This window comes from Dendrobates tinctorius, unplaced genomic scaffold (assembly GCF_039654945.1).
Source record: "Dendrobates tinctorius isolate UK_male_01 unplaced genomic scaffold, ASM3965494v1 ptg000165l, whole genome shotgun sequence".
NCBI lineage: Eukaryota > Metazoa > Chordata > Amphibia > Anura > Dendrobatidae > Dendrobates > Dendrobates tinctorius.
The window spans coordinates 1,139,691-1,155,642 of NW_027361832.1; the positions used below are offsets into that span (position 1 = coordinate 1,139,691).

Genomic DNA, 15,952 nt, shown 5'->3' on the forward strand with positions numbered 1-15,952 from the left:
AGTGCCAATAGCCAGTACACAGCAAGACAGCAATTCTGGTGACTACTTATCCTAGGTGTAGTTCCCTGACTGACCTGAGGGTAAGGGGGGCGCCAGAGAGCTGCAAGTTCCAAGCCAGAACTGGAAGAAGGGATATACTAAAATCACTCTTGAGAGAAGAACTGGGGGCAACCAAACACCCCCAATTCATGACAGCAGGTTTTCTGCCTGAAAATTTAGACCGGATATCTTCGCCGTTTCCGGCACCTGAGAATATCCCCTAAAAGTTTATTTCTCAGTGTTGGTTTTGAAAGGGATTGTCACAACACAGGAACGTGCACATAACATCTTTATCAGACGGATTCCGCCTGGAATTTACCTGAAAAAGTACTGCAAAAAAGTAACACAGTGCACATCATGTCCCCTATAATCCCCTATATTTATCATGTCCCCTACAGACACCTATATAGTATGATGCCCCCCACAGCTCCCTATCCAGTATGATGCCCCCTACAGACCCCTATACAGTATGATGTCTTTGGAAACCTGGAAATGGATAAAAGAAGTAACATGTTTATTTATTGGTTGGCTTAGGTTCGATGTTGCTCACTCTATACTGTATGTATAGGGAAAAGATGCACATGGAGGAGTCACCGCAAGAAAGACTGAAAAGACACCATTGGTGTTTTTCTGAAGCATTTTCAGCTTGGAAAACTTGGCTTAAAGACACCATAGTCACAGTGCACAAACCCTCAGAACTTATTCAAACTTCAGATTTTCTTGTTTCTGTTTTTCACTGATAGCACTCGTACCCATTATAGTCTATGGGGTAGTTCACATGTCCAACTTTTTTTCCTCAGCTCCAGTGGTCCGCTCAAAAGCACAGAGACTAATCCGATTTTGTTCCGATCCTCGACTCAAACTTGCCAATGTAAGGCTACGTTCACACGTTGCGGTTTTTATCGTGTTTTCGCGGCGGTTTTAAACACGCAATTTTGCAGCGAAAACGCGAAAAATAAGCATCCCATGCATTCCTATGGGATTCCGAAATGCTGTGATAATGCTGCGGTTTTTCAAGCGGCGGAATCGCTTCACGGTAAAAACCGCAGCATGCTCATTAATTTAGCGGAATCGCGGCGATCCCGCACCCATAGGAATGCATTGTTCTGCTTAAAGTAAGCAGAACATTTGCAGATGGTATCCACGACCCGTAGGAGGGGAGCCTGTCCTCGGGGCTGTGGGTACCAAATCCCTGTAAAAAATAAAATTAAAATAAAAAATTTTGTTATTCTTACCTTCCGGCGTCCCGCGCAGCCTTCCCGCCTCTCTTCACGCTCCCGGTCCCAGTAATCCTTTGCGCGAATGACCACGATGACGTCTGGCAGTCATTCGCGCAAAGGATTACTGGGACCGGGAGCGTGGAGAGAGGCGGGAAGGCTGCGCGGGATGCCGGAAGGTAAGAATAACAATATTTTTTATTTTTTTAATTATTTTTTACATCCTATCTTTTACTACTGATGCTGCATAGGCAGCATCAGTAGTAAAAAGTTGGTCACACTCGTCAAACACTGTGTTTGACGAGTGTCACCAACCTGTCAATCAGTTCTCCAAGCGATGCTACAGATCGCTTGGAAAACGCTAGCATTCTGCAAACTAATTGCGCTTGCAAATCGCTATTTTTAAGCGAATGGAATCCGGAATTCTCGCGGCGACTTCCGCGAGAGTTCCGCTACGTGTGAATGTAGCCTCAGTCTATTGATTTGTGAAAAATATCGGACAGTTCTCGGATGCTAACTGTGTGCTTTTCTTTTATCACTGACTGTTATATGGGAGAAGGTGGAAAGACATTCTTTTTTACCATCTAAGAACTGATCAAACTCTGACGACACTCTGATCAAAAACGTTGAGGAAACGCGGACCGTTTTTTGTGTACGTGAAAAATCATTGACATTTGAAGGAGCCGTTATAGCAAAATCACAGCCCAAAGTTGTCACAAAACAAAAAAAACAACATTTTACAGATAAAACTGAAGTATGTCGCAAAGGAATGAAGCCTAAATGTGAAAATGACTTGTGATCTGTCTTCTCCTTAGATACGGCCTATGTGAGAATATTTGTAAGTGATGTCAATGACAATGCTCCAATGTTCCCACAGCAGAGATATGAGACCAGTGTGGAAGAAGATAAGGATGTGGGTTATGTTGTCATGACCTTAAGCGCTGTCGATGAAGATGAAGGTAAAATCTTTATTTAATTTGCCTTTTTTAAATGTTTTTTTTTGGCACTACATATCAGGTCACGCTCAGATGTCAGCCCATGCTGCTACCGGAAACACAGATGTCTGAAAGAGCCCTTAGTGAACTTGATCATTTACCGAACCTTGGACGAATTTTGCAGATTTTTAGGAAAAAATGCTCCGGAATCCGAACACGAATCTTAATGTACATAAGTGCCGAATTTGAGATTAGTGAACGTTTTCCAAACAAGTTCGTTCACCTCTAATTATGAGGAACTTTATTATGTTTTGTGGATTGTAAGAAGATCTTTGGTTAAAATAGTGTTATTCTATGCAGGTGTCAATGCCAAACTAAGATACCAAATCACCAGCGGGAATGACAAAGGGATATTTGATGTGGAACCAGAGATTGGAAGAATATATCTCGCTGAGAAACTGAACTATGAGCAGAAGGCAAAATTTGAGCTTAGACTGGTGGCCTCAGATGGAAAGTGGGAGAATCATACCTGTGTCATTATCAATGTGATAAATCTAAATGATGAGCCGCCCGTCTTTGCACAGAGTGAATATCAGGACATCATTGTGGAGGAAGGGACAGGTCTCCCCGCGTTTGTTCTGCAGGTAAACATAAAGGTCCAAATTCATCATTGGCGGGGTAGTGGTAGTGGTCCCTATTCCTCGCGAGACTGCTACAGTATAGCGAGACCGTGACGTCATCAAAGGTCTCGCAAAGCATTACTGGGAACGGGAGCATCGCTGACACCCGGGAAGGCTGCGCGGGACGCCGAAAGGTGAATATAACCCGATTTTTTATTTTTTATTCTTTTTTTTACAAGGATATGGTATCCAGAGCCCGGAGGACAGTCTCCTCTCCTGCAGACCGTGGGTACCATCGCAAATGTTCTGCTTACTTTTCGCACGGTGGGCACAGCCAGAACAATGCTGAACAATGCATTCCTATGTGGGCGGAATCCCCGTGATTCCGCAAAATTAATGAGCATGCTGCGTATTTTTCCATGATGCGATTCCGCCGTGGGAGATTCCGCAGCATTAGCACAGCATTGCGGAATCCCATAGGAATGCATGGGATGCTTTTTTTTGTGTTTTCGCGGCAAAAACACGCGTTAACAACCGCCGCGAAAAAACCGCCACGTGTGAACGCAGCCTTAGGAAGGAAATGGAATCATTGATTTCCTTGTACTCTATTGTTGCTGGACAACTGTGTATGTAAAATCTCATTTAAATTTTTTGCAGGTTTCAGCTATGGATCCTGATGAAGCAGATCAAAGTGCTCTCCGATACACTTTACACGGGCAGGGTGCCAACAGTGAATTTGTCATTGACCAAATCAATGGAAAAATTTTTGTGCACAAGACTCTAGACCGAGAGCAACGCTCTACTTGGCATCTTCTTGTTCTTGCCACAGATGAGAATGGTGAAGGACTCACAGGCTATGCTGATGTGATTATTGATATTAAAGATGTAAATGACAACCCACCAATGTTCCTCTGCATGTACGATGGCTGCTTCATGGGATACATCCCAGAAAACTCGCCAGCAGATACTACAATTATGGAGATGACAGCATTAGACTTAGATGATGCAAAGTCTGGAAGCAATGCTATTTTGACCTACAGAATAGTCCAAAATGTCAAGAATGAAATAAACCTTAATTTATTTGCAATTCATCCATCTACTGGCGCCATATATACTGTACTGGGTTCTTTGGATCGTGAGAAGGAGGATAAATACCTTATTATGTTAGAAGCAAAGGATGGAGGCGGTCTAACCGGAACTGGCACTGCCACCATTCTAGTATCCGATGTGAATGACCATGCACCATTCTTCACACAGAAGCTTTACACTGCTTTTGTTCCTGAAAGCTCTGGTATAAACAGTGAAGTGACTGTTCTACAAGCCTGGGACAATGATGAAGGAGAAAATGCAATGATGGTGTTTAGTATTACTGGAGGAGACGATGACCGCAAATTTTTTATAGAGACAGATAAAATCCATAAACGGGGTATCATTCGTCTTAGGAAAAGAATGGACTACGAAAAACCCCATGAGAGAACATTTAATCTGACAATAAAAGTAGAGGACATGGACTTCTTTAACGTTGCCTCCTGTATCATTCATGTTGAAGACTCGAATGACCATGCCCCTTTGTTTTACCCACAGTTTTATGACATTGCCCCTTTGCCTGAAGATGTCCCAGTTGGCACAACAGTGGCTCAGATATCAGCCATAGATTTAGATTCTGGATTGAATGGTATGTTTTCCTACCACATTCTGAATTCTTCAGATCCTGTTAGTCAGTTCTCTCTTGTTGGTGATGGTTACATTGTGGTCTCCAAACCATTAGACAGGGAAACATCTCCTCATCACCGGCTGGTGGTATTGGCAACCGACATGGGAAAACCAGCGCTTACAGGAAGTTCAACTGTTTTCTTAAGCCTTCGAGATCTCAATGACAATGCTCCTGGATTTGAAGCTCAATATAGCCCTATGATTTGGGAAAATACTGAGTATCCACATGTCGTCCAAATAAATAAGACATCAACACTGTTATATGCTACAGACAATGACACAACGGAAAATGGTCCTCCTTTTGCCTTCTATTTATTGACTGATCCACAAAACACCAATGACTTCAGTTTAAAAGACTTCCACAATGGGAGCGCCATGATTACTGCTCTGCATAGTTTTGACAGAGAATTGCAAAAAGTGTTTTACTTAACAATTTTAATAACTGATAGCGGGAGTCCTCCCATGACTTCAACCAATACATTAACAATCCTAATAGGAGACAGAAACGACCATCCTCATTCTTCTGGAAATATGGATTGCATTGTCTACACGTATAAGGGTAATGCAACATTCAACCACCCATTAAAAGTGCTAGATAGCTAATGTTCAGCTATATTATTTCAAGAAAAGACATTTTTTGAAAATTTTATGGAAAAGGAAGGGCATTCAAATTGGTTGTTACCTTTAAATTAGCCTCTGTCCTATGTCATGTTATTGGGATGGCACTGGAGCCTCAACCAATGTTCAGTCCATAACTCCTGTAGAGTCATTGGACAGGGCCACATGGACATACAACCACCTATCCCTCATCTGGCAGCAATAGGGTGTGGGGTTCGAGTCTACAAATACACTTGTCGATCCTGATTTGTCACTTTTGCAAAGTCCATATGGTCCACCGACTCTGCCCTTAGATTTATTACGGTATATGTCTTGGATCCCAGGGATATTTAATATCACTCGCTGATGATTTTTCAACATAAGTAGATTTCAGATTCTATATCTAGAGTTTATTATATGTTGTCTTTTATAACAGGCATACTCCCAACACTCATCCTTGGAAAAGTTCCAGCACCGGATCTAGATGACTGGGAGCACAAAATGTATTATTTGGAAAGTAAATCAAGGTAAATGCATAGTGAAAAAATTGAAATACCCTACCATTGACTGGTATATGTACACACTCCATAACATTTATGTCAGAAAACCACTCTAGATAACATTAGAGCATGGAGAAGACATTGGGATACATGCCACAGTTCTTCCAGTATATTTTAACATTAGTGATGTGCGATATTCACTTCTCCTGATCACCTACGGTGCTCCATGTTTCCCTCTTACAATATGAATTCCATATATCCCTATTAAAACATGACAATATAGACAAAATCAATATGACCTCTATATGTTCAACTAACAATATGGACTCCATTTATCCCTCTCACAATATGACCTCTATATGTTCCTCTTACAATATCACCTCCATATGTACCTCTTAGAATATCACCTCCATATGTCTAACAATATGACCTCCAAATGTCCCTCTTACAATATGACCTCCATTTGTCGCTCTTGCAATATGACCTCTTTATGTCCCTATTAGAATATGACTTCCATTTGTCCCTCTTACAATATAGAATCATAGAATCGTAGAGTTGGAAGGGACCTCCTGGGCCATCTGGTACAACCCCCTGCTCAAAGCAGGATTCGCTAAATCATCTCAGACAGATGTCTGTCCAGCCTCTGTTTGAAGACTTCTATTGAAGGAGAACTCACCACCTCTCGTGGCAGCCTGTTCCACTCATTGATCACTGTAACTGTCAAAAAGTTTTTCCTAATATCTAATCTGTGTCTCCTCCCATTCAGTTTCATCCCATTGCTTCTAGTCTTTCCTTGCGCAAATGAGAATATGACCTCTATATGTCCCTCTTACAACATCACCTCCACATGTCCCTCTTAGAATATCACCTCCATATGTCCCTCTTTGAATATCACCTCCATATGTTCCTCTTAGAATATCAACTCCATATGTCCCTCTTACAATATGACCTCCATATGTCCCTCTTAGAATATGACCTCCATATGTCCCTCTTAGAATATCACCTCCATATGTTCGTTTTACAATATCACCTCATATGTCCCTCTTACAACATGACCTCCATATGTCCCTCTTACAATATGACCTCCATATGTCCCTCTTACAATATGACCTCCATATGTCCCTCTTACAATATGACCTCCATATGTCCCTCTTACAATATGACCTCCATATTTCCCTCTTACAATATGACCTCCATATGTCCCTCTTAGAATATCACCTCCATATGTCCCTCTTAGAATATGACCTCCATATGTCCCTCTTACAATATGACCTCCATATGTCCCTCTTAGAATATCACCTCCATATGTTCGTTTTACAATATCACCTCCATATGTCCCTCTTACAACATGACCTCCATATGTTCGTTTTACAATATCACCTCATATATCCCTCTTACAACATGACCTCCATATGTCCCTCTTACAATATGACCTCCATATGTCCCTCTTACAATATGACCTCCATATGTCCCTCTTACAATATGACCTCCATATGTCCCTCTTACAATATGACCTCCATATGTCCCTCTTAGAATATCACCTCCATATGTCCCTCTTAGAATATCACCTCCATATGTCCCTCTTAGAATATCACCTCCATATGTCCCTCTTACAACATGACCTCCATATGTCCCTCTTACAATATGACCTCCATATGTCCCTCTTAGAATATCACCTCCATATGTTCGTTTTACAATATCACCTCCATATGTCCCTCTTACAATATGACCTCCATATGTACCTCTTACAATATGACCTCCATATGTCCCTCTCACAATATCACCTCCATATATCCCTCTTACAATATGACCTTCATATGTCCCTCTTACAATATGACCTCCATATGTCCCTCTTACAATATGACCTCCATATGTCCCTCTTACAATATGACCTCCATATGTCCCTCTTAGAATATGACCTCCATATGTCCCTCTTACAATATGACCTCCATATGTCCCTCTTAGAATATGACCTCCATATGTCCCTTACAATATGACCTCCATATGTCCCTCTTACAACATGACCTCCATATGTCCCTCTTACAATATGACCTCCATATGTCCCTCTTAGAATATCACCTCCATATGTTCGTTTTACAATATCACCTCCATATGTCCCTCTTACAACATGACCTCCATATGTCCCTCTTACAATATGACCTCCATATGTCCCTCTTAAAATATCACCTCCATATGTTCATTTTACAATATCACCTCCATATGTCCCTCTTACAACATGACCTCCATATGTCCCTCTTAGAATATCACCTCCATATGTCCCTCTTAGAATATCACCTCCATATGTTCGTCTTACAATATCACCTCCATATGTCCCTCTTACAACATGACCTCCATATGTCCCTCTTACAATATGACCTCCATATGTCCCTCTTACAATATGACCTCCATATGTCCCTCTTAGAATATCACCTCCATATGTCCCTCTTACAATATGACCTCCATATGTCCCTCTTAGAATATCACCTCCATATGTTCGTCTTACAATATCACCTCCATATGTCCCTCTTACAATATGACCTCCATATGTCCCTCTTACAATATGACCTCCATATGTCCCTCTTACAATATGACCTCCATATGTCCCTCTTAGAATATCACCTCCATATGTCCCTCTTACAATATGACCTCCATATGTCCCTCTTAGAATATCACCTCCATATGTTCGTCTTACAATATCACCTCCATATGTCCCTCTTACAATATGACCTCCATATGTCCCTCTTAGAATATCACCTCCATATGTCCCTTACAATATGACCTCCATATGTCCCTTACAATATGACCTCCATATGTCCCTCTTAGAATATCACCTCCATATGTCCCTTACAATATGACCTCCATATGTCCCTCTTACAATATGACCTCCATATGTCCCTCTTACAATATGACCTCCATATGTCCCTCTTAGAATATCACCTCCATATGTTCGTCTTACAATATCACCTCCATATATCCCTCTTACAATATGACCTCCATATGTTCGTTTTACAATATCACCTCCATATATCCCTCTTACAATATGACCTCCATATGTCCCTCTTAGAATATCACCTCCATATGTCCCTTACAATATGACCTCCATATGTCCCTTACAATATGACCTCCATATGTCCCTCTTAGAATATCACCTCCATATGTCCCTTACAACATGACCTCCATATGTCCCTCTTACAATATGACCTCCATATGTCCCTCTTAGAATATCACCTCCATATGTTCGTCTTACAATATCACCTCCATATATCCCTCTTACAATATGACCTCCATATGTTCGTCTTACAATATCACCTCCATATATCCCTCTTACAATATGACCTCCATATGTCCCTCTTAGAATATCACCTCCATATGTCCCTTACAATATGACCTCCATATGTCCCTTACAATATGACCTCCATATGTCCCTCTTACAATATGACCTCCATATGTCCCTTACAATATGACCTCCATATGTCCCTCTTACAACATCACCTCCACATGTCCCTCTTAGAATATCACCTCCATATGTCCCTCTTTGAATATCACCTCCATATGTTCCTCTTAGAATATCAACTCCATATGTCCCTCTTACAATATGACCTCCATATGTCCCTCTTAGAATATGACCTCCATATGTCCCTCTTAGAATATGACCTCCATTTGTCCCTCTTAGAATATCACCTCCATTTATCCCTCTTAGAATATCACCTCCATATGTTCGTTTTACAATATCACCTCATATGTCCCTCTTACAACATGACCTCCATATGTCCCTCTTACAACATGACCTCCATATGTCCCTCTTACAATATGACCTCCATATGTCCCTCTTAGAATATCACCTCCATATGTTCGTTTTACAATATCACCTCCATATGTCCCTCTTACAACATGACCTCCATATGTCCCTTACAATATGACCTCCATATGTCCCTCTTACAATATGACCTCCATATGTCCCTCTTACAATATGACCTCCATATGTCCCTCTTAGAATATCACCTCCATATGTTCGTCTTACAATATCACCTCCATATATCCCTCTTACAATATGACCTCCATATGTCCCTCTTACAATATGACCTCCATATGTCCCTTACAATATGACCTCCATATGTCCCTCTTACAATATGACCTCCATATGTCCCTCTTACAATATGACCTCCATATGTCCCTCTTACAATATCACCTCCATATGTCCCTCTTACAATATGACCTCCATATGTCCCTCTTACAATATGACCTCCATATGTCCCTCTTACAATATGACCTCTATATGTCCCTCTTACAATATGACCTCCATATGTCCCTCTTAGAATATCACTTCCATATGTCCCTCTTACGATATGATCTTCATTTGTCCCTTATCCAATATAACCTCCATATGTCCCTTATCCAATATAACCTCCATATGTCCCTCTTACAATGTGACCTCCATATGTCCCTCTCTCACAAGCGCTTCGGAGGTGACAGGCTATCATCCTGTGTCAGGCCTCAGAAGGTTTGAGCACCTGTCCATACATACTGCTCCCTGAACCATCTGCCTTTAGGACCCAGCATCGACCTCCTTCTGCCCTGAGTAGTTTGGATCTATTTAGTCAGTGTCTCAGCTGTGACCCAGTGCGGGTAATAGCTTCATTTCCACTTCTGCTTGCTTGAGTGTTGGACCTTCTCAGAGTGCTCCAGTTTGGTGTCTGGAATTCCTCTTCTGGTATCCGTATCTGGCGATTCAGCTAAGCGTTCCCCTGTTTGTCTCACCTTACCGTCTTTAGTTTAGCGGAGACTGACTAGCGCGCATCTCCCTCCCGTTCCCTATTCAGGACTAGGCCCCAGGGAGATTCAGGTTCCGGCTTGGCGATTGGTGAGGAACCAATATAAGGACTCGGTAGGAGTTCAAGGGAGAGATTAGATCTTACCTAGGGGTCTCCAAATCCCTTCCTTATTTTCCTTTATGTTACACTTGGTTTTCCCTCACCACGCGTGACATTATTACCCGCCGCACTGTTTAGAGAAAAAAAAAAACTGACACATGGTTCATTTGTGCATGTGTTTTGTTAGTTTTGTGGTGTTTTTTTTTGCTGGGGTATTTTGTTTTTCTCTCTCTCTCTCTCTCTCTCTCCCCCTTTGGAGATGGATGCAGTCACTGAGTTGGCTGAGTGACTGCACTGTCTGTCTCTGGAAGTGACTGATCTCCGTTGGGAGGTTCTGCAGCAGCAGCAGCTGCAGGTCGCCAGTGTTGGGGCCTCTGCTGCTGGGCCGGGTCGGCCTGAACCTAAGGCTATGTGCACACGTAGATTTTAGTCCTGTGGATTTTTCCGTGTGGATTTGTAAAAATCCGCAACTAAAATCTCAGGTCAAAAGACCTGCGGATTAGCCTGCGGTTTAGCCCTGCGGTTTCACACCTCTACAATGAAGAAGGGGTGAAACCGCAGCGGAATCCGCACAAAGAATTGACATACTGCGGATCTGAACCCGCAGCAAATCCGCGCGGAAAAATCTGCAGCATGTGCACAGTGCTTTTCAGTTTACCATTGAAAACAATGGTACTGTACAACGCACCTTAATCTGCTGCGGACCCGCAGCTCCTGAAAAGCTGCGGATCCGCAGCAGAATCCGCACCGTGTGCACATAGCCTAAGAGTGCGCTCCCTGACAGCTTTTCAGGAGGCAGGGACAAGTTTTTTGTGTTTAAAGAGGCCTGTAAATTGTATTTCAAACTTCATCCCTACTCTTCTGGCAGTGAAGAGCAAAAAGTAGGGATTGTGATTTCTATATTGCAGGGAGATCCACAATCCTGGGTTTTTTCCTTACCACAGGACTCTGTGTGTCTCCAGTCTGTGGAGGGATTTTTTGGGGCCCTGGCCCTCATTTATGACGACCCTGACCGAGTTACCCTGGCGGAGTCTAGACTTCGCCGCCTCCTGCAGGGAAACTGGTCAGTAGAGTCATATAGCTCTGAATTCTGTAGGTGGGCAACTGACACAAAATGGAATGATGCGGCTCTTAAGAGGGTCTTTCTGAAAAACTAAAAGATGTTCTGGCTATGTATGAGGCTCCTGTGTCATTGGAGGCGGCTATTTCGCTTGCTATACGTGTGGATAGACGCCTTCGGGATCGGTGGGTAAGACCATTTTCCCCAGGTCCCTCTGGTGGGAGTCATTCCCCTGTGTTCGGGGATCTGCCTGGAGTTGAACCTGTGTTGTGGGAGGAGGGGCCGCCACCCCGTATTTCTCCGCTGAGAGTCGCAAGAAAAAAGGTGTTTGTTTTTTCTGCAGGAAAAAGGGTCATTTTATTGGAACCTGCCCTTTGGTACCAAGGCAAAAGGGTACTCGGTTAACCCTTGGTGGTCTGGAGTTAGATAAGCAGGTCGTGCATTTTTCTTTTGCTTGCAGTTGCCGATTTCTCCTGTCAGCAGAGGTGGTGCTAGAGAGCAAGGCTGAGAACATTGTTGTGTTCGTTGACAGAGGAGCTGGAGTCAGTATGGTGAATGCCAAGTTTGTGAGAACTCATGGTCTTGCTTGCTGTACATTAGCTAAGCCTATTCCCATTTTCACCATTGATTCAGCTCCACTTGCACAGAAGACTCTCGCACAAATTGTTCAAAACATAAAACTGAGATGGGGCCGACTCATTCTGAAATAATTCCATGCTATGTTTTAGAGGGGCTCCCCACTCCAATTGTGTTGGGCCTACCCTGACTGGTCAGACATAATCCGGTGGTGGATTGGCAAGCCAGGGAAATCATTGAATGGGGAGATTACTGTCAGGAAAACTGTCTGAATGTTTCCCTCTCTGCAGTCTCTGCTGAAATCTTGCTGGGTTTTCTGAAGGGCTTTGAGGATGTCTTTTCGGAGAGGGGGAGTCAGGAGCTACCCCCCACATCGTGCATACGATTGTCCCATTAACCTGATCCCCGGAGCTAAACTGCCCAAATCCAGACTGTATAATCTTTCTGGCCCTGAGAGACAGGCTATGAAGGAGTACACTGCCAAAAGTCTGGAGAAGGGACACATCAGACGCTCATCTTGCAGCGGGGTTCTTCTTTGTGAAAGAGAAGGATGGCAGCTTACTTCCCTGTGTAGATTTTCGGGAATTAAATCAAATCACCATCCGAGACCCATACCCTCTGCCTCTGATTCCAGATTTGTTCAGTCAGGTGGTGGGAGCTAAAGTGTTCTCCAAGTTGGACTTAAGGGGGGCTTACAATCTGGTTAGGATGAGAGAGGGGGACGAATGGAAAACTGCCTTCAACACCCCCGAGGGGCATTTTGAGAGCCTGGTTATGCCATTCGGTCTCACTACTGCCCCTGCAGTTTTCCAGCACTTCATCAATGACATATTTCATCACTTTGTGGGCAGGTTTGTGGTGGTATATTTAGATGACATTTTGATTTATTCGCCAGATTTTGAGACACATCAGGGGCATGTTAAACAGGTTTTACAAATCTTAAGAGATAACAAACTGTATGCCAAACTGGAGAAATGTGTTTTTGCCATACAGGAGATACAGTTTTTGGGATATCTGTTGTCATGTTCAGGGTTTCAGATGGATCCGGAGAAGGTCCGTGCTGTTCTGGACTGGGACCGTCCTGAGAACCTGAAGGCCTTGCAGCGGTTTCTGGGCTTTACGAATTTTTACCGAAAATTCATTCGGAACTACTCTGCATTGTTAAACCCCTTACTGACATGACAAGGAAGGGGTCGGATTTTTCTAATTGGTCTGAGGCCGCTCTGAATGCTTTTTCCTCCCTAAAAACTGTTTTGCCAAGACATCCATACTCAGTCAACCCGATGCCTCTCAGCCATTTTTTGTAGAGGTTGATGCATCGGAGGTGGGGGGGGGCTGTGTTGTCTCAGGGTCCGTCTCCTGGTAAATGGCACCCTTGTGCATTCTTTTCGAAAAAATTGTCCTCAGCCGAGAGGAACTATGACGTGGGCAACAGGAAGCTGTTGGCAATTAAATTGGCATTGGAAGAATGGCGACATTGGCTGGACGGGGCTGCCCATCCTATTACAGTTATTACTGATCACAAAAATCTCGCATATCTGCAGTCGGCCAAGCGTCTGAACCCGAGACAAGCTAGGTGGTCGTTGTTTTATGAGGTTCAATTTCGTGGTCACTTTTCGCCCCGGGGTCAAAAATGTTAAGGCGGATGCTCTGTCAGAAGCTTCCCGGGTGGGGGAGACCAAGAGGGTCTAGTACCGATATTGCAGGAGGGGGTAGTTGTTTCGGCACTATATCCTGAACTGGAGGCTGAGGTGTTGGAGGCACAGGGGGACGCCCCTGTCTCCTGTCCTTCAGGAAAGCTATTTGTACCGCCCAATCTGCGCCGCAAGGTTATTAACGAACACCACAACTCGGTGCTAGCAGGGCATCCAGGGGGTAAAGCAACTGCCGACCTTCTCTCTAGTCATTTTTGGTGGCCGGGGTTGGATGTGGTGGAACAGGTGTCCGCATGCAGTACTTGCGCTCACTGTAAGGTATCGCGTACTCATCCATCTGATACTCTCCTCCCATTACCCATTCCCTCGAGGCCTTGGACACATCTATTCATGGATTTTATCACGGACCTACCAGTATCTGCGGGTAAAACGGTGGTGTTGATGGTTGTGGATAGAATTAGTAAAATGGTCCGTTTCGTCGCATTACCAGCACTTCCTAATGCCAAGACTCTGGCCCAGGTTTTCATTAAAGAGATCGTAAAACTTCACGGGGTTCCCTCCGATGCCGTGTCTGATCGGGGAACCCAATTTTTATCCAAGTTCTGGAGGGCATTTTGTTCTCAACTGGGGGTACAGCTGTCCTTCTCTTCAGCCTTTCATCCCCAGTCGAATGGGCAGACAGAGCGGGTCAACCAGAATTTTGAGACATACCTCAGGTGTTTCATCTCTGAGAACAAAGAGGATTGGTCATCTTACCATTAGCTGAATTTGCAATTAATAATGACCGTCAAGAGTTCAATGGCAGGGCACCGTTTTTTGGGGCGTATGATTATCATCCACAGTTTGGTACCTTTAATGGGGGAGGGGCTTCAGAAGTTCCGGAGGAGGAGCGTTTCGCGTCGTCGCTCTCTTCCATGTGGCAGGGCGTCCTGAAGAATTTGAGAATTATGGGAGACAGGTACAAACGTATGGCTGACAGGCGACGTGTGCCAGATCCAGACCTGAATGTGAATGACTTTGTGTGGTTGTCCACTAGGAATATTAAGTTGAAGGTTCCTTCTTGGAAGTTGGGACCCAGGTTTATTGGTCCTTATAGAATATCTGCTGTCATAAACCCAGCGGCGTTTCGACTGGAACTTTCTCAAGCTCTCAAAATCCACAATGTTTTTCATAAATCTCTTCTTAGAAATGTGTGAACCCCATTGAGTCCTCATCCCCACCGCCCCCCCAATTTTGGTAGATGGCAATTTGGAGTTTGAGACTTCGAGGATTGTTTATTCTCGTCTCCTTCGTCGTTCCTTGCAGTACTTGGTGAACTGGAAGGGTTATGGTCCAGAGGAAAGGACATGGGTGTCAGCGTCAGAGGTGAATATCCCCAGGTTGGTTAGGGCATTCCATACCTCACATCCTGAGAAACCGGGTCCTGAGTGTCCGGAGGCCATTTGTAGGACCCCCTCCTACTGTCACGAGCGCTTCGGAGGTGACAGGCTATCATCCTGCGTCAGGCCTCAGAAGGTCTGAGCGCCTGTCCATACAGACAGCTCCCTGAACCATTTGCCTCTAGGACCCAGCGTCGACCTCCTCCTGCCCTAAGTAGTTTGGATCTATTTAGTTAGTGGCTCAGCTGTGACTCAGTGCGGGTAATAGCTTCATTTCCACTTCCACTCTGCTTGCTAGAGTGTTGGACCTCCTCAGAGTGCTCCAGTTTGGTGTCTGGAATCCCTCTTCTGGTATCCGTATCTGGCGATTCAGCTAAGTGTTCCCCTGTTTGTCTCACCTTACCGTATTTAGTTTAGCGGAGACTACGCATCTCCCTCCCGTTCCCAGTTCAGGACTAGGCCCCAGGAAGATTCAGGGCCTCAGGTTCCGGCTCGGCGAATGGCGAGGAACCAATATATGGACTCAGTAGGAGTTCTAGGGAGAGATTAGATCTAGCCTAGGGGTCTCCAAATCCCTTCCTTAGTGTCTGGGCCCCCTTTCCCATTTCCCTTTATGTTACACTTGGTTTTCCCTCACCGGGCATGACACCCTCTTAGAATATCACCTCCATATGTACCTCTTACAATATGACCTCCATATGTCCCTCTCACAATATCACCTTCATATGTCCCTCTTACAATATAACCTCTATATGTCCCTCTTACAATGTGACCTCCATATGTCCTTCTT

At 44.0% G+C, this 15,952-nt stretch overlaps 1 protein-coding gene across 1 annotated transcript in view; it reads left to right on the forward strand.

Moving 5' to 3' along the window:
* LOC141053047 (neural-cadherin-like) overlaps positions 1-15,952 on the forward strand; it is a 137,856-nt gene that overhangs the window by 60,742 nt on the left and 61,162 nt on the right. The window contains exons 16-19 of the mRNA XM_073550377.1: positions 2,072-2,215; positions 2,552-2,835; positions 3,469-5,083; positions 5,558-5,648. Coding sequence (XP_073406478.1) covers positions 2,072-2,215; positions 2,552-2,835; positions 3,469-5,083; positions 5,558-5,648 — 2,134 coding nt within the window. The remainder of the gene's footprint in view (positions 1-2,071; positions 2,216-2,551; positions 2,836-3,468; positions 5,084-5,557; positions 5,649-15,952) is intronic.